Here is a 19,554-nt window from a genome sequence, read left to right as displayed (position 1 = left end):
TAATAATAGAAGTCACATTTAACTACAGGTTAAGTGACTACATTAAGAGAGAAGACAATTATTTTAATGGATTTCTAATTAAATGCTTAAATCCTAGATAGGCTAGAGTTGCATTTTAATTTAAATTGATCCTTCTTGGAGGTTTGTTTGAAAGCTGTTGGAAAGGAAAAAGATAGTGTTTTTAGTTTTGGTAAATACCAGACAAAGGAAGCTGCAGACAAAGAACAGGAGAATGTAATTTAATAACTGATGAAAAAGGTAAGCACACATTTCACCCAAAAAAACCCTGTAATTTGTAAACAAACATAAAACATTTACTCTCCACAGTAATATAGTACAAATTAAAGAAAGGTACCAGTTTTGCTACATAAATAAGTTAGCAAAATGTTGCATTTTTTATTTGTACTGTCTTATTTGTAATCTTTTATGTTTTAAAATAAATTGTTTTCTAATGCAAATAATTAGGTATTGATTGATTTTTTTTTTCTCTACCAAATATTTTGTAATGTGGTTGTTACATAAATACAAAAGAACAAGGTGTGTGTGGGGGGGAGAAGTGGTAGGAGGGATAGAAAGACATGAGAAAGATAAAATTGTGAGCTCCCCACAGGTGGCAGTATTTAATCAGAGCCTAAATAGCTATTTATTAAAAATGGTGAAGAAGGTATTCCCATAGTGTGTAGGAGTTTGAAGTAGTTTATCTTTTAAGGCTCTTTCAAATTCCACAATTGGATAAATCAGTGATTCCTAGCACATTAATAAAAATTCTTACCTGAAGAGAAAAAGAACTGACACTGGAAGTGACACACAATTTAACTGCCTTCACAGAAATATAAAGCAAACTCAAACATTTGCTCTTTATGTAAACAAAGAGCAATTTCAGGAATCCTTTTTATTTTATGAAATCTCAAGGTATATATGATGCCTTAAGTAAAGGAATAAAGTACTTATTTTCTTAATTATTTGGGAACTTACTATTTTTAATTTTAGAGTTTAGAGCTGTGTTTTATAACGTGTGGTCTTAAGAATATAATGGCAGAATTATTTGAAGAGCTTGCAGAATCCAGGATGCTGTATCAGAATAACTAGAGAATGAGACTTGCAAAGCTTCATTGTAAACCATGTTATTCTAATACACTGATATACGTTCAGTGTTACTTACTGTATCCTTGAAACTTAAAATGTGATCCATAGCCAGGAACACGAGCATTACTTGGAATATATTAGAAATCCAAAATCTTAGGCCCTATCGCCCACCTAATAATTAGAATTTTCATTTTAACAAGAGTCCTTGGTATTTTGTATACATGTTAAAGTCTGAAAAGTCATGATTAGACAATATCCAAACAGTGACAAAATGAACTAACTGACATGTTTAGAAATGTGCCTTGTAGGTATTATGCTCAAGAACTGCTAGTGAATATTATTAATTCAACATGACTACAGTAGATATAGGAATGGTGGCAAATAAAATGGCAAATTTTAAAAAGAAGTGGAATTACCTAGTGGGCCATCAAAATAAGCAACTAGTTGACAGGAGAAGACACAAAGGACCTTGAACACCCTGTTGAGTTTGAAGGCCGTGAGGGGCCCAGGAGAACACTGACAGCTCTGGGAAAGTGAGAGACTCTTTCTTGAGCCTGTAAGGGAGCGGAGAAAAGCAGAGTAGAATGTGGGACAATGGCGGTGAGGAAGCCAAGGCAAGAATGATTCAGAGACTGTTTTAAAATGTCCAGTGATGAAGAGAGATGGAATAAAATCAGAATGAAAAGTATTCTTGGATTCAGCTACAAGTTTCTTGGTGATTTCCCCAAAAGAATATTTAGAGTAATAACTCCATAACCAAAAAGCAATGGATTGAGGAAGGAATAAGTTTATTCTTTATATACTTAAATTATGAGGTAATACTATATACTTTCTAATGTTATTATGTCAATCTTAAATTCCTTCATGATAATCTGGCCATAATCAAAGCTTTGTTTTTAAGAGATAAATAATGAATTATTCATGATGTCTGAAATTTAACTTAAAATATTTCAACAAAAAGAATTTAGGTAGAGAGATAGATGCAAAATGAGAATAATATGAGTGTATGAGTATTGATCAAAGATTCTTTTTTTAATTTAATTTTTTTATCCATTTATTTATTTGTTTTAATTTAACCAGAGAGGAAAAGAGAAAAAAAGAGAGAGAAAGAAAGTGAGAAAGCAAGCCACCAGGTCCAGAACTCGAACTGCAATCAGCTATGTGGGAATCTAGTGCCCTTAACCACCACACCACCTGCCACTCCCTATCAAAGATTCTTTTAAACTTTATGGATTTGAACTTTTTTTTTACAATAAAAAATTGGAGAATAAAGACATAAGTGGGAAGATAGCTCTTTAGCCAAGTTGGGAGAAAAGGAAATTAAGATATATGTAGGGGGACAGCCAGTGGCGTGGTGATTAAAGTGACTGGATTCCACATAGCTAGCTGTGCTGTTCAAGTCCTGGACTCAGCAGCTTGAAAGACACACTGGGCATGTGTGCATGCATGTCCAGAATCCCAAAAGGTGAATGGAAGAGAAGGGACTATGGTGTAGTCATCCTCTCTGGGGTGCTTTCTCACTTTTCCTTTCTTTTCTCTCTCTCTCTGGTGAATGCATGTGCCCTATGGCAAAATTAAAGAAAAAATATTATAGATATGAAAAAGTCTGTACATGGGATTGCAACAAGTTTATAGCTTCGTTTTTCTTAGGAGAAGCCCGAGATCCTGAATTTGTGAGCATGTAGAAGAGAATGCAGTTTGCAGTCACTGGTGAGATTTATGGGAGAGAATGATAGGCACCTGAATTCCAGCTGACGTTGGCGATCAAGCATCAGTAGAGGCACGAGTCTTGATGGCTCTGTGACTTTCACTAGCAAAGTTCAACAATAAAAGTATAGAGTGAGAAGTTAGTAGATCATTTCAGGCCGAATTTTCAAGTGAATATGAGAAAAATACAATGTGGCAACATAGATGTTATTAACAAGAGAAATAATATGTTGGAAGAATAATATGTTGGAAGAATAAATTATGAAGTGAAAATTGTGTAAAGGTTGAGTATTGAAGATGTAAATCGGGGGACCAGCAGATGGCATAATGGTTATGTTGCTGGACCATGGCTTGAGTCCCAGACCCTGGGCTTAAACCTCTCACTGGGCATGTGTGTGTGCATGCCCAAAATCCCAAGAGAAGAATGGAGGAGAAGTTATTGCAGCATGATCATCCCCCCCCCGCTCAAGGGGGGTGATTTCTTGTTTTTAGTCTCTCTGTCTCTATCTCTTTGGAGAGTGCACACACCCTATAGCAAAAATCTCTCTTAAAACAATATAAAATAGTTATGGTTGAAAAGTGCCAGAGCATGATCGACAAAGTGAATGGAGTGGAAACAAGATGAAGTCCAATTAATCGTGAATTCATCATTGTGAATTACAGAATTATGTTGTCCAAAGGGCATCCCGCTTTGTCTAGAAAGTTGGCTAGACTAAGGTAAGGACAACTAAGCACCAGGGCCTGAAAGAAAGAAACAAGAAGTGGAGAGTGCCAGAGGTCATAAAAATTGGTGTGCAACTGACTTTAGTCACCTATAGGCCACATGTGCTGACCAGAAAGAGATAGAGGGAGAGAAAGTGAGAAATCACCCCCAGTGGTCAGAGATAGGAATCTAGTTTCGTTTTTCTGCAGGTAGATATTGCTTCTCTTCCATTCTCCTCTTGGGATTTTGGGTATGCACACACACATGCCCAGCGTGTTTTTCAAGCCAGCTCTAGGACTCAAACCACGTAGATGGCCACGTGAGATCCAGCTACCTTAACCCCTATGCCACCTTCTGGCCCCAAATGTAAAAATGAATTTATTATGCTTTCTGTAATTACATTTTTTTCTAGTTTCATTTTCCTGTAGGTAGATATCCAGTTTTTCCAGCCCCATTTGCTGAAAATACTTTCTTGTTTCTACTAAATTATCTTGAGTCCTTTATCTAAAATCAGATGGCTATAAGCTTTAGGGTTTATTTCTGGGTCTGGAATCTTTATTCTGTTCCATTGATCTATGTCTCTTTTTATGCCAGCACAATGCTGTTTTGATTATCACAGCTTTATTTTGAGGTTGAGTAGTGAGATGCCGCCTACTTTATTCTTCTTGAACAATATTGCCTTGGTGATATGGGGGCTTTTATGGTTCCAGATAGATTTGATAATTTTTTTCTATTTCTATGGAGAATGTCACTAGTAATTTGATGGAATCACAATGAATTTGTAAATTAATATCAGTAGAATTGGTATTTTGATTACATTGATTTTTGCAACCCAAGAACAAAGCATATCTTTCCATTTTTAAAAAAAAATCACTTTAAATTCCTTTCTCCAGTTTTGCATAGTTTTTTCTTGTAGAGGTCTTTCACATCTTTGGTTATAGTTCTTCCTAAGGTTTGTTTGTTTATTTATTTGTGGGCATTTTTTGGTGGCTATTTTAAATGAGATTGTTTTCTTCAATCTTGTCTCAGTCCATACATTGTTGGTATATAAAAAAACGATAGAGTTTTGTATATTTGTATCCTGTGATTTTACTGAATTACTTTATCACTTCTTGAAGTGTTTTTAGTGGATTCTTTTGTGTGTCCTATGTATGTACTTATGTTTGCTGCAAATAGAGACAATTTAATTTCTTTATTTCCTATTCAAATGTCTTTTAGTTCACTCTCTTTTCTGATTGCATTGGCTAGGACTTCCAATACTGTACTGAAAAGGAGTACAGACAGTGAACAATCTTGTCTTGTTCCAGTTTTTAGTGAGAAAGCTTTCAGTTTTTCTCCATTTAGTATGATGTGAGTTAGGGGTTTGTTATATATCACCTTCTATACTACTTTTTTGAGAGTCTTGATCATGAAGAAAGTTTGTATTTTATCAAATACTTTTTCTGCATCTACTGATATGATCAAATGATTTTTATCTTTCCTTCTCTTAATGTGATGTATTACATTTATTGTTTTACTTATATCAAACGATCCTATGGTATATGATCTTTTTAATATACTATTGAATTTGCTTTCCTGGTATCCTGAGGATTTTACATCTGTACTCATCAGGGACATTTGTCTGTAGTTTTCAACTTTTGTTGTGTTTTCGTCTGTCATTGTATCATGATGATGGAGGCTTCATAGATATAGTTTGGGTGTGTTCTTTCCACATGGATATTTAGAAATTGTGTGAGGACAATTGGTTTAATTATTCTTTTAAAAGATTTATGGAATTTAGAAGTGAAGCCATCAGGAACTGGACTTTTCCTTGTTGGAGACTATTCATTACTGATTCAATTTTGTTGCTTGGTATTGGTTCATTCAGGCTTTCTATTCCTTCCCTGTTCAATATAGGTATATTGTATGTGTTCAGGAATTTGCTCATTTCTTTTTTTAATATATTTTAAAAAATTTTATATACATTCAATCACATTATTTAGCTTACAAAGTGAGCATTTCAATATGTGAACATTTCTCCCCAGTCCAGTTGATCAAAACATCTTCAACCGATAACACCACAGATTTTCCAGTTTGTCAAAGTATAGTTGCTTGTAGTATTCTCTAAAGACATTTTTTTTTTCCTTGCAGGCTCTATTGTAGTATCACCTCTTCCATTTTTATTTTATTTTTCTGGGTCCATTTTTTTCTTATTCTAGGTAATTTTTTTGTTGATTTTGTTTATCCTCAAAAAAAGCTTTTTATTATGTGATTTTTTTGTGTTTATTTTTCTTTTATTCTCTATTTCATTTATTTCTACTCTAATCTATATATTTCTTTTTTTGAAGGACTTTTCCTTTTTTTGTTTTTGTTTTTCCAGTTTCTTGAGATGTGTCATTATGCTATTTATTTGTTATCTTTCTATTTTTCTCTTGTGATCACTAATTACTAAAAACATTCTTCTTAGGACTGTTTTCAATATGTCCCAAGTTTATGAAGGTTTTCATTTTATTTTAGCATCCGTTTAAGAAATTCTAAAGTTTTATTTCTAATTTCTTCAATAGTTTCAAAGTCATTCAGGAGTAAATTGTTTAGATTCCGTGTATTTGTGTATTTTTCAAAGGCTCTTTCATTGATTTCAAATTTAATTCCATTGTGATAAGAAAAGTTACTAGATGTATACTTTTAAATTTGTAAAGACTTGTGTTGTGCTTTTTTTATATGGTTATTCTTCAAAAATGTTCCTTGTGGGGCTGAGAAAAATGTATATTTTATCATTGTTTTGTGAACTGTTCTACAAATGTCTGTCAGACCCACTTGGTTTATGGTTTCATTCAGCTCCTCTGCTGCTTTATTTGCTGTCGGGATGACCTGTCCAGTGGTGAGAGTGTGGTGCTAAAATCCCCAATAATTCATGTGCCACATCTGTCTCTCTCTTTAGGTCTAGCAGTTTTTTGTTTTATGTATTTGGGTGCTCTGCTATTGGATGCATAAATATTTATATTTGTATATCTTATAGGTGAATTATAGATAGATAGAGAGAGAGAGAGAGAGAGAGAGAAATTTTTGCTATAGAGCTCATGCACTTGCCAGAAAGACAGAAAGAGAGAAAATGAAAAATCGCTCCACATGGGGGATAGCCACACTGCAATCTCTTCTCCTCGTCTCCCCTTGGGATTTGGGGCACAAATGCACACATGCTCAGTGTGAGTTTCACGCCTCTGGGTCTAGGAATTGAATTGGGTTCAGCCATGTGGTAATCCAGCTCCATAACCTATACCACCTGCTGGCCCCAATCCTTTAATACTATATAGTGACCTTCTTTGTTTCTTTTCAGTTTTTAACTGGTGACCATTCCCTATGGCAGACACTCTCTCATTTTCCTTTTCTCTCTCTGTCTCTCTCCAGAGAGCACATGCAGCCTCTAACAAAATTTTAAAAATATATAGGGTTAATTGGAGGAACGGAAGAAAGAGAAGTTGGTTACAGAACCACTTTTGTGAGTCTAGTTCCCATCTGCAGATCGTCATCCTGCTCCCAGGCTCCCTAGTGATCTAGAGCTCCATGAGACCTCAAGGATGTCCCAGCTTGCCTCTTTTTCCTTCTCTTTTTCATTAGAGAGAGAGATCTTACACTTTCCCTGAATCTCAAATATATGAAAATAAAGCTAGCTAAAACAAATCGTACTGAAATGAGAATGCTAGCCATACATTCACCTTCCTAGGAAATGTTTTCTATTGGCTCATATAATCAATAAAAAAGAGGCTTGGGCCTGGAGTACTTTCTTGTATTTCTCCAAATCTCACAGAATTCCATTTGTGTTCTGTCCTGTATCCAAATACCTGAGAGAAGAGGAGCAGTGACCTCAGGAATATCTAGGGCTCCAAGTGTCCCTGTCTACTTGACTCTCTATTTAGGCATTCATTGGCCTGCACAAGAATTTTTGAACAAAATCTAGCTCAATTCAGTTATCTCAGGCAGGCAGGTAGTCAGCCAGACAACCATTATTCTTACCTGCCTCCAATTTCCAAGCCCTGTGTTGGTTTTACTATCTTTCACCTCCTCTTTTTCTCCAGACTTGCCTCCAGTCACTATTCACTTGAAAAATATCTCCTAATTGCCATTTAAATTCTGGTGTTAGCCTCATACTTTCTATTGAACGTTGCTGTCTATAAGATTAAAATCTTGAAGGAGTATGCCATTCATTGACCTAGGGAGTGATCTGTGAGTTTGATTCAAGGTTTCTGTTTCTTTAACACAATTCCCAGGGAGAATGCTTCATCTACTCTTAGTAATAGCCTCTTTAGCTCTTTGCCCACTATAGATTTGGCTCTTCCTTAAAAACTGGAAGAAAATAAGTGTATTTTGAGTGTGAAGTGAACTGGAAGTAGAAAAAAAATTAGCTAAGCAAAACGAGCTATATGGCTTCTTGCTCAGGCTCAGTTTCAGTGGCTCACTGACCGTCCTTTGCCATTTGAGCTTAATCCTGAAAATTCAAAACAACTTTGTATAACATTAAATATATGTCAAAATGTTGTTTGTAGTAAGATCTGGGTACTTACTTTTATTTTCATTGCTTTCTGTTCCCCATAAGAGATACCATGATGACAGTGTTGTATCACAGTATACCAGTGCCTTGTCACACTGGGGGCCTTAGGGATGATTCCAGTCATGTTATGGATGAGAGCAGTATAATAGATCCATGCAAGCATAACCTTGGCAGCCCTATTTTCAATAAGGAAGAAAGAATAGGTTATTCTAGACTTGGGGAAAAAAAAAAAAAAAGAATTAGAGAGTCCCAGAAGGCCAACTTGCTACTCAGTCTACACTGTAGAAGAAAGATTTTATCATTTCCAAACCCGCCATATTCTTTACAGTCCCACTTTATTTTATTTTCAGAAGTATCAATAATGTTTATCTTTCTCGGTTAGAAATACTATCCTCCATGTACACCAGGATTCTGTAAGAGCCCATTCAATATCCCTTAGTATAAGGGAAATTCAAATCAAAAGTGCAATGAGTTACCACCGAACCCCAGTCAGAATGGCTAAGATTAAATACATTAAAAATGATAATTCCTGATGAGGTTGTGGAGAGAAAGAAACTCTCCTGCACTGTTGGTGGGAATGTAAATTAGTACAGCCACCGTGGAAAACAATACAGGGATTCCTCAAAGACCTACAAATATAACCACTATGTGATCCTACAGTTTCACTGCTGCGTATCTACCCAAAGGATAGGAATACACTCAGTTGGAAAAGTATTTGTACATCCATGTTTATTTAGGCATTATTCAAGATTGCCAAGACATGGAACCAACCCAAATGTCCATGAACAGCTAAATGGTTTGAAAAAGTGTGGCACACATACACTGTGGAATACTACTCAGCCATAAGGAACAAGACTCTGGAGTTTGATAGAAAGTGGATGAACATGGAAGAATTACCACTAAGGAAAGCAAGCCAGACACTGAAAGACAGACGTTGTATGTCCCCACTTAATATATACCGAATATCCACACTCTATTTCAGAAACTGAAAGATTGCCAGATATAAAAATCATGGAGATAGGACCAACAGGTGGTGTAATGGCTACATTGCTGGACTCCCATGTAGTTGACCGTGGTTCAAGTCCTGAACCCAGTGGCTTAAACTCACACCAGGTGTGTGTGCATGCGTACCCAAGATCCCGAGAGGAGAATGGAGGAGAAGGGATTGTGGCATGGCCATCCACCCTGAGGGGTGATTTCTCACTTTCTGTCTCTCTGTCTCTCTCTCTCTTTCTGACAAGTGCACACGCCCTATAGCAAAAACCTCTCTAAATAAATAAATAAATAAATAAATAGCATAAAGGACAGTTGTGGATACTAGAGAAGTTGTGGGAAGAGGGTGAGGAATAGGGGAAAGGAATCTAGGGGGAAAAGAAGGAAGAAAACATGTGGGGGATGCAAAAATGGAAAATTATCTGTTGATGGCGTGTGTGGTAGTACCTTTAACTGGACTGGTGTGCAGCGTGTTCATATTGAGAAAATCCATTTTACAAGCTGTAATGATATGCAATGATTGAATGTATAAAACAAACAAGCTATAGAGAAAAAAAGATTCTGTTCCCTCACCTTCTCAGTTCTCTTTCTTAGTCCCCATTTCTGTCCATTTAGCTGTCTCTTCCTCTGTCAACCTAGCCATACACACTCATCTATTCTTTCTTAAGATTTCTTAGTAAGTATCTTTTGTGTACCTGCTATGGGCCATGCACTGAAAAAGGTACTATTAATAGAAACAGAGGGGTAAGCAAGTCATATGCAGGCATGCAGCATGACCCCTTTTCCTATCTCTTTTCTGAGTGAACACAAAAGCTCAGATTCTCAAATCAGGTTCATGCAAATCAGGGATCTGTACAGTATCATGCTTCACTAATAATTTCAAGACTACAAGCAAGCAACGGGCATCAGTAAAATTGGGACCACCAGTTAGCATAATGGCTATGTTGCTGGACTCCCATGTAGTCAACTGCAGTTCGAGTCCCAGACCCAATGGCTTAAACTCATGCTGAGCACATGTTCATGTGTGTCCAAGATCCCTAGAGGAGAATGGAGGAGAAGGGATTACAGTGTGACCATCCCACCGGGGGTGATTTCTCGCTCTTTGTCTCTCTCTCTCTCTCTCACTCTGGCGAGTGCACGTACCCTATAGCATAAAAACCTCTTAAAAAAAAAAAAAAAGTAGATGCTGTGATTTGAGCTGTGCTTGTTGGCTCCATCTACACACCAGCTCTCCAGCATGCATGTATCAAAATAATTTTACTTACAAGTAACAGTCATGCAGTTCAATATCCTTCAATAATAAGAGGGTTATTAGCTTACTTAATCGACGAGTTCAATGATAGGGAGCATTAAGGGTCAATCAGGACTCTCATTGTCCTTCTCTGTAAGTCCTTCAGGTTTGGCTGATCTTTGTTGCTTTATCTTTAGTGTAGTTTCACTCATGAAGGCAAAATAGCTACTGAAAATGGCTTATATCTATGTATTATTATTTCTAAAGCAATAGAACACCTATGTCCTAGAATTCCCAACCTTATATTGAACCTAAAGAAACCATATGCTAATGTAGAAATAACCTGTTTCAATCACTGTGGTAAACTGAGGTGGCAATCTGCCAAATAGAACCTACCCCAGATGGGCGGAAGGGGTGGTGGTCATCAATCTCTCATAAACGATGTAGGCTCTCAAAAATGAGAGAAGTACATTGTCCCCCAAGGAAGACCCAGGATTTATTTAGTATAAGAGAAGAAAATTAAGTGAGTCCTAAGAGGCAACCAATCAATATTCACTATCTAAACAGTTCAAATTTGTTTGTTAAAAAACCTGGAAATTATTTTGTGCCCTGGACTTTTAAAGTTAAATGTGAATAGTCAATAATGAGTATCAAGGGCCAGCCCTGCAGCACAGTGGTTAAGGAAGCTGAATCCCACATGACTGACCACAATTCTAATCCCGGCCCCCTTAGCTTAAAAAACACACCAGATATTTGTGTGTGCATGCCCAAAGTCTCAATGGGATGAAGAAATAAGAAAGAAGGGATTGTTGCATGAGCACACCCCACTGAGGGAGGATGTTTTCTATTCATTCATTTGCTCATGAACATTTGTAGAGTATCTGCACTATGCCAGAAAATGTTCAGGACAACAGGATCTTTGTCTTCAGCAGTGTATTCTATCAGGTGCTAAAAAATTAAAAGCAAAAAGTCGATAGTTTTGATATATGGAGTGATTACCACTGCAATACAGACAGTGAGGCCACATGGCAAACCTAGGGAAATCTTCACCATACCCTGCAATATTTCCTCCAGACTTCACAGTTCCACAATGCAATCTTCAACATGAAGCACTCCAGGGACACTTATTTCCAGTCCACAGGTTTCTGAGAATAGTGAATTAAAAAGCAAATCGGAGAATAATTTATCTTACTCTAGTTCTTGGATAAATGGTCACGTAATAGTAAGAAATAAATGTGTTGTTAGGGAACACAGGTGGATCACTGTCTCACAGAGCTTTTATGTGCAAAATACATTTGATAATAATGTGGATTATTTTAAACTATAATATCCTGAGACCATCTATGGCAATAATTTTAAGAATAAGTATACCAGAAATAGTTGGGAAAGCATTAAAACAAAAAATACCTGACATAGTTGACTTTTTGACAGGCTTGTGTAGTATGTAATCATGAAATCTTGGGTCCATATCACAGTGATAATGCTGAAAAAAATCCTAATCACTTTATCATTATCCGCAGCAGGTGTCCTAGAGCTGTAATTCTAAGGGCAGATCTTTCTGTAAGCATCTAGCATAAAGATGTAACTCAGAGAATTTTTCGAGAAATCATTTCTTCCCATGAAGTATACTTGATAATAACATTTTAATGTGATATTGACATTTCTGGTTTTTAGCTCTGTTGGGTAGAATCTCGATGGAAAAGAAAATCACTTGTGACAGCTTCAGCATGAGTGTCTAATATCATGGCAATTTAACCTGGGTTTACCATACATCAGAGGTATTCCATCAAAAAAGAGACAAAGGTTCCTACATGTTTAGAAGCAAATCACTTTTTATAACATATAATGCTAAAATTGTCTTTAAATTATTCATCGCTAGGGTGAGTGTTGTGGAGAATATTGGTGGTTTATTTGGGGGGAATTCTGGTAAGTAGTTAAAAACATTTTATCCTTTTTTTTCTAGTAAATATATACACAAGTATATTTCTCTATATATTTAACTACTTGGGTCTGAGTATTGATTTAGACATTTGCACTGAATTGGTCTAATTCGGCCAATTGAGAAGTTGAGCTAATGGACCTTATGATCCGAGTGACATTTATGGTCAATTAGAGAACTATGTACTCTCTTGCTGCCTGGAATATCATCCACAGGCCAGTAGCATCAGAATGTCTTTGGATCTAGTTAGAAATGCAGACTCTCAGCTCTCAGATCTGCTGCTACCAAATCAGCATCTGCATTTTAAGCATTATAACAAGATCCTTAGGTAATTGAAGTACTCACCACACCAGGCATTCAGTGCTCTGTCTACACACTGAATCATTTAGGGGACCTTTAAAATATTTTGATCCTCAAACCTTCCCCTAGACCAATTAAATTGAACTCTTTAAGGGTAAGGTACTGGCTTCAGTATTTTTAAATGCTAAGTGGTTCTGGTATGTTCCCAGGTTTGAGAACTATCGATTACACAGTACCCAAACAATCAGTAAATTCATTGTATTCTGAAAGGGCAAGATAGAAAAAGGAAGTCAAACTAATTACTTAGTATCTGTACCACTCTATAAAAGATTGATTTTTTTTTTAAACTTTTAATAAGTTTGCTTTGGTACTGTGTGAACACAGCCTGTTATGTCTCAACCTGCCCAGAAGTATATTGTAAATCAAGAAGAGAAACACTTTACTATCCAAATTAATTAAAAAGAAGATTTTAGATTTGTTTTTCAACTTTACTGCCTTTTGCCAATCTTATTCTCCAGGCTGACATAGCTAACTTCTGCATTTCAAAACTGTGCACATTTTGGGACCAGCAGTTAGAGTAATGGCTATGTTGCAGGACTCCCACGTAGTCGACCGCGGTTCAAGTCCCAGACCCGGTGGCTTAAACTCACGCTGGGTGTATGTGCACGCATGCCCAAGATCCCGAGAAGAGAATGGAGGAGAAGGGATTGCGGCGTGGCCATCCCCCCCGCAGCGGGGAGGGGGTGATTTTTCGCTTTCTGTCTCTCTGTCTCTCTCTGTCTTTCAGGACAGCGCATGCACCCTATAGCAAAATCCTCTCCAACAAGCAAACAAAAACTGCACATTTTAACCACGGTATCCGTGGACTGCCCACCTTCTCTAAGCATTCAATTCTCACTTTTTTTCCTCAAATGGTCCTTCTTACCCTAAGCCAAATAGTTTTTCTCCTCTGAATTTCCATATTGTTCACTGCTCCTGTCATGGACTTTCACTTTGTGTTCTCATATCGTTAGCCCTACTGGGTGGTGGAATAAAATACCTGTTGTTTAATTTCTGCCTGTAGTATTGAGCATTCGCCATTGTCATCACAATCTTATGCATGAATGGAGCAGAAAAAAATAGTAGCGTAATACACGTGGCTGTTGTTATTATCTCATTTTAGAACTGAGGACACCAAGTCTCAGAGAGGCAAGGTTACTAGCAAAATTTCAACATTCAGATATTGTGCCCAAGAGTATCTGATTCACAAGCAGAAAACGTTGAGTTTGCTTTTGAATAAGTATAAAAAGGGTCGTCAGAAAGTACATGAAAAAGTCTATTATTAAAAAAAAAATGCATGGATTTCAAAATGTTTTGTTCCAGAATAAACTCATATTTTAATTCTATTTTCTTTCATTAACTTTTGAAGTCCCCTCCTGTGTGTGCGTTTCTATATCGTAGAGTATTACAGTTATAATCCTGGGGCAGATTAAGAATGCGAACACACTAAAACATACTCAAAGAAAGCTCATTCTCAAAATCTTCACTCATTCTTATATTTGGACTTTTCTTATTTTCATTAACTTTGTGTCTTTTGTCAAAAACAGCTGCCCCTTGATGGGTGGGTTGAAGGAGGTAATCATATCATACTTTAAAAAAAAAAACAATGACCTTTTAGGAACCAGCAGGTGAAGAGATGGTTAAATGTTCTAGATTCCCACATGGTCGACCACAGTTCATGGCTCAGACCCGGCCGCCTGAACATCACAACAAATAAATAAATAATTTGTAATTACCTTTTATTACAGGTAACACCTGGATAATTTTTTCTTGTAAGAATTGTAACATTATAGGGGCCAGCAGGTGGCATGGTGGTTAAGAGGCTGGACACTCCCACATGGGTGACCATGGTTCGAGTACCAGACCTGGTGGTTTGCTTTCTCACTTTTTCTCTGCGTGTGTCTCTCTCTGGTCAAATTAAATGAATGGATGGATAAAATTAAATAAATTCTTTAAAAAAGAAGAACTGAAACATTATAGACATCGTTAAGATCTGTCTATCCAAAATACCTCACACACACCCTGCTTGGTACCATCTTGATTTCTTTCTTTCTCCTCAGAAGTAGGCATTCATATCTGTACTCATCTTTTACAACACTTTTAACTGTCTTTAAATATATATATATGTATGTATATATATGTATATATGTATGTACATATATGTATATATATATATGTATGTATATATACACATGCACACACACATATACATACATGCATACATATATATGGTATATTGTAATAATTCTTAATGATGGAAAAATTTTCATGTAAAGCATATTACTCTTGGAAATTGAGAGTTTATTTATATGCCTAAAATAAAAGATCTGGCAATGATATCTAATTTAGGAGTTGACAAAATTCAATAGTACATCTCAGTTCTACAAAATAATACCTAAGGACAGAAACATAAAAATTTAGCCAGAAATAAAATTAAATTGGGCCAGCAGGTGGCATGATAGTTAAGGTGGTAGATTCCCCCATGGCAGACAGCAGTTCAAGTCCTGGACCTGGTGGCTTGAAAATTACAAGGGCACAAATGTATGCATGTCCTAAATTCCAATCAGAGAATGGAGGAGAAGGACTTGTGGTATGGCCATCCCCCTGGGGGGTTATTTCCCACTTTCTCTCTGTCTCTTTTTGTCTCCAGTGAGTACATGTGTCCTATGGCAAAAGAACTTAAAAAAATAAAAATAAAAATTGCAAAAGGTACAGGTAACAAATGAGAACTGCCCTGCTTAATATTCATTTGTATGAAAAAGATGTAACAGACTGGTTATCACAGATTCAAAATGTAACAGAAATTCTGTGTATTGGAAAGGCAGTAATTCTTATCTCTAAAATACTTTAAAACTCTCAGGAATTACTCCCTAATATTTCATTTTTGAAGGAACATATTAAATTATGTAAAATATAGTGAACTAGTAGTTTTAAAATGTAAGACTTAACTTATGAATTAATATTCTTTGCATAATTTTTTCTTCTTCATTTAAAAAAACAAAGCCAAATAAAAGAAAACTCTTTTGTTTCCCTCAGGTCAAAACTTCTCTTCTTTATTACAGTACAAACGTCCATTAAAGAGCATGGGATTTGGGCATGAAAAAGTGCTATGATAAGTCATAGCAATAGCGTTCTTCATTTTGATGTCTTCTTAGACAAAGACCTTGCCCAATGGAATTAATGCCCCTTGATGTAAAGCTAATTATCTAATAGGTAGAATCACTTATGTTAGCAAAGAATATTCACAACCAACTTGTTTGTTTGGTTTTTTTTCTGGAATATCCGAGATTGCGAGCCTGAGACCATTCCTAACCATGCCAAATGTCTACCTCCCCACCACAAAACAATTGTGACTTTAAAGCTGCCACAAGAAATCAATTTCTTAAAATCCCCAGTCAAGAAAATGTAGAAATTCTTCATCTGTTTTCTACCTGAAAACCCCTCTGTTTGAGGACGGTTTTCATTTGTGGTTGTAGAGCCACAAATACTGATGATATGGATACAAGGAGGTGTGAGTTCTGAGAGATGAATCGATTTTTTCTTTCCTAGTGAAAGATGAATGCTGTATGCATTTATCATGACCTTAATTGTTCATAAGACAGAGGTGGTCGTGAAGTTTTAGTTCTTCCCACTTTTTCCAAAATTAAGGTCATCTTTCATACCAACATGATATTTCAGAAAATGGCCACTTGACTGAGAACGACGGAACCCAATCAATGGAACCAATGCCTTGATGTATTTTTAAGGAACCCAAACTGTTGTTCTATTCGAATTTATTTCGCTCGGCTTTGATGTCTACCATGGTACACAAGAAGGAGATTCAAGGTCTTAACACTATTACTGGCTTTATTCAGCAACATCAGACCAATAATAGGTGTTTATCTACTACGGTGTGCTGCTCCAGATACAGTAGCTCATTGTAATTCTCCCCTCCAGCTTTCCTTCCCCGAGGAAATATCTAGATCTCAGACCTGTCTAATTAACCAGTAAGTGAAGAAAAGAAAATTGTGAGACAATCCTATGCTCATTGTTGCTGGGCTTTAAAAAACTCAATAAAGTTTCTGCCTGCATTTCCTTGTTTACACGGTGGAGCAAAATGGATCAAACAAGCAAAGATTTGTGGCAACAGGGACAGTGCCTTTGGACAATGTAACGCATACCGTGTATCAAAGAACCATTGTGCCACTTTTTCGAAGCTGACATTGGAATGACATTGTAATCCTGGCCATCTGTCTTCCTCCTCTAGATATCGACGAATGTGTGGGGGTGAATGGAGGCTGCCAGCTGCGTTGTATTAACAGTCTGGGCACCTTCCGCTGTGAATGTGATACGGGATACAGACTCCACGCTGACGAACGCACTTGCATAAGTGAGTAAATATTAGAACCAGCTTGAAGCTGTTTTCAATGAAAATCGACCTGCCCATGTTGGGGCAGGAAGGAAAGGATTTTTCCTATTGTAAAAATATTGATAGAAGCTGACAGTTTTCAAATACAATTCTCTTAGAATAAAATATTTTGCTCTTAAAAGACTAAGAGACAAAGAAGATGGAGAAGGGGATATGGAAATTAACATTCACAAGCAAAGCTCGAATCCCTAAATATATGCATATTTCCACAGTATATAATTTCTACCATATGCAGTGAAATATAAATTTTCTAGTTATTGCTTATATCCGACAAGCATACCACAAAGTCACAATGAAGTGAGAGTGCTGGACTGTTATAATTACTAGCTACTGTGTTCACTCATTTAAATCAGACTTAGAACTGGATTCAGAATCGTATTCATATCAGATTGTACATGCCAAGGAGCTTATGGTTGCTCCAATGTAGTCAAAACTACAAACATTAAATCTGAAATTACTATGCATTTATTGTGTTTCAGAATGTTCTTTGTTATAATTTTTGCGTGGTAGGATCATTATTTTTAATCTTCTTTATTTCTGAATTTTATAATTAGGAAAATGAGTAAACTTTTAAAATACTATGTTTCCGGTATGATTTAAAAATGTACCTTGTTGTTTTAACGGAAGTAATTTACATAGAAGTGTTTTTTATTGTGTAATGATCCTTAGATATTATAAAAATGTGACCTAATGATATCTCTAAGCCCCTTTTAAAAATATACATATTATATTTAAAAAGTACCACCTTGTGTATAGCACAAGTCAGTTGCTGACTTAATTTATGTATGATCTGTTAACTAGTCCAGCAACACAAAATGATCAGAATCTTACCAAATATTTTATAATTATGAAACATGAACAGAAGTCAGCCAATGTCACCTAATTTTGTAGCATATATTCCCTCTTTCTTTTTCTTGGAATGTCTTACACAAAATGAGGAAGGTCAAGGCAAACTGGTAAAGAAGTCCTAGTCATAGGTCTGAATTTGAGAGGAGAAATCGAGGGTCAAAGAGCAAAAGAAAAGGACTTTTTCAAAGTGCAGTTGCGAATAGGCCAGCCCCTGGTCTCCAGGGAACCCAGAATCACCGTGGCTGTATCCACAGCAAGCACAAGCTGTGGAGTATCAATGCTTCCATCTTTAATCTCAGCATCCCCTTCTTTTGGCAGGATTGTTGGTTTTAGCAACAGGGACGTCTCCCGCATCTCCAGTCCCAACCTGTAAGGTCTTCAGCTGGTAGCATCCTTAAATTGCCACTAGAACTTCTGTCAGTCACAAAATATTTAGGAGCCGCGGGCTTATTGATATATGCAGATGGGGAATTTATCAGTAAAGGTTGAGCTAGTGAATTTTTATGTCTGATATAAAAATATTCTGTGGAGTAGTGATTTATATGAACCTGTGATACCTGGTCTTTGCGATAAGGCAAAATAAACACTCTAGTCACCAATTAAATTGTATTTACAGGTGTAATTAGTTTTCTAAACCCTGGAAGTTATTAGCTATTTCTCAGGAAAATCATTAAGCTGTTTCCGTATTCCTCTCCACCGGTGCTCTTGAGTTTTCACATTTTTAAAAATGCTATCAGGTCAAAAGAGGAGTTGAATAAGGATATCATGACTCATATTTTCTATTTCTATTCCTCCAAAGTTGATTCTTATTGTACATGTATGGGGACAGTATGGTAAGAGTTTATTTGCAACTTCATGTGTTGATCTCCTTATGAACTCCTTACAGGATTTTAACATAAGTATACAAATTAAATGTGTGTGTATGTGTGTGTGTGTGTGTGTGTGTGTGTGTGTGTGTATAAAATTTTAAAGCATCTAACCTCTTGAGGGCTGGCCATTCTAGAGAAGGTTCTGGCTCAAGAAACCAGCACTTGAACTTTATGGACATTTTTATTCCTGCCTCCGATGTATGCACTGAAGTTTTGGTTTTAAAGAATGGCCTTAAGCTTTTGGCTGAACTTCCAGTAATTAACCAAAATGACGAACACAAAGGGAAAGAAGAGAGGCCCCCCATGTATGTTCTCTAGGCCTTTTAGAAAACATGGAGTTGATCTTCTGGCAACATATATGTGAATCTACAAGAAAGGTGATATTGTAGACATTAAGGGAATAGGTACTGTTCTGTGGAGCGCCCCCGCCCATCGCCCTCAGCGCCTATTTCAAAATGGCACTCAATGGAAGCCCGCTGAGCGCTCAAAGCAGTAAACAACTTTAAGGAAGTAGGGCAGTGGGGAGCGTGGAGAGCACGGGAACACCGCATGCAACCAATCCTCTTTCGAGGACTGGCTTCCGTGCACGTGGACAATGATCTGATTGGCTAGGGGCCCTTTATAAGGCCCCGGGGAAAGGGAAAGGGGGAAGAACTTCTGTAACATAGCCTGCGGAAATAAAGTGCTGAAGAGAAGACCGTCTCCGGAGTCATCAGTTGCACGATAAGTGGTGGCCCGTACGGGGCACCTTCTTCTGCGTCAAGAGCGGCCAGAACTCTAGCACTCCAGGGCAGCCGGCTGGTAAAGTCTCAGAAGGTCAGAGACACCGTTCATAATTTAAGACCTTGGTATAGAGGCAGGGTTATTCACAAGACCTCGGTATAGAGGCAGGGTTATTCACA

The 19,554-nt window shown here is 36.9% G+C and overlaps 1 protein-coding gene across 1 annotated transcript in view; it reads left to right on the top strand.

Annotated features, from left to right (window-relative positions):
• Positions 1-19,554, top strand: part of LOC102502239 (EGF-like and EMI domain-containing protein 1) — a 565,383-nt gene that overhangs the window by 457,344 nt on the left and 88,485 nt on the right. Inside the window, exon 6 of the mRNA XM_027772542.1 lies at positions 16,773-16,895. Coding sequence (XP_027628343.1) covers positions 16,773-16,895 — 123 coding nt within the window. The remainder of the gene's footprint in view (positions 1-16,772; positions 16,896-19,554) is intronic.

The sequence above is a fragment of the Tupaia chinensis genome, unplaced genomic scaffold, assembly GCF_000334495.1.
Source record: "Tupaia chinensis unplaced genomic scaffold, TupChi_1.0 Scaffold000281_1, whole genome shotgun sequence".
Classification (NCBI taxonomy): Eukaryota; Metazoa; Chordata; class Mammalia; order Scandentia; family Tupaiidae; genus Tupaia; species Tupaia belangeri.
The sequence above is the reverse complement of the archived record's forward strand: the minus strand, read 5'-3'. Positions and strand labels throughout refer to the sequence as shown.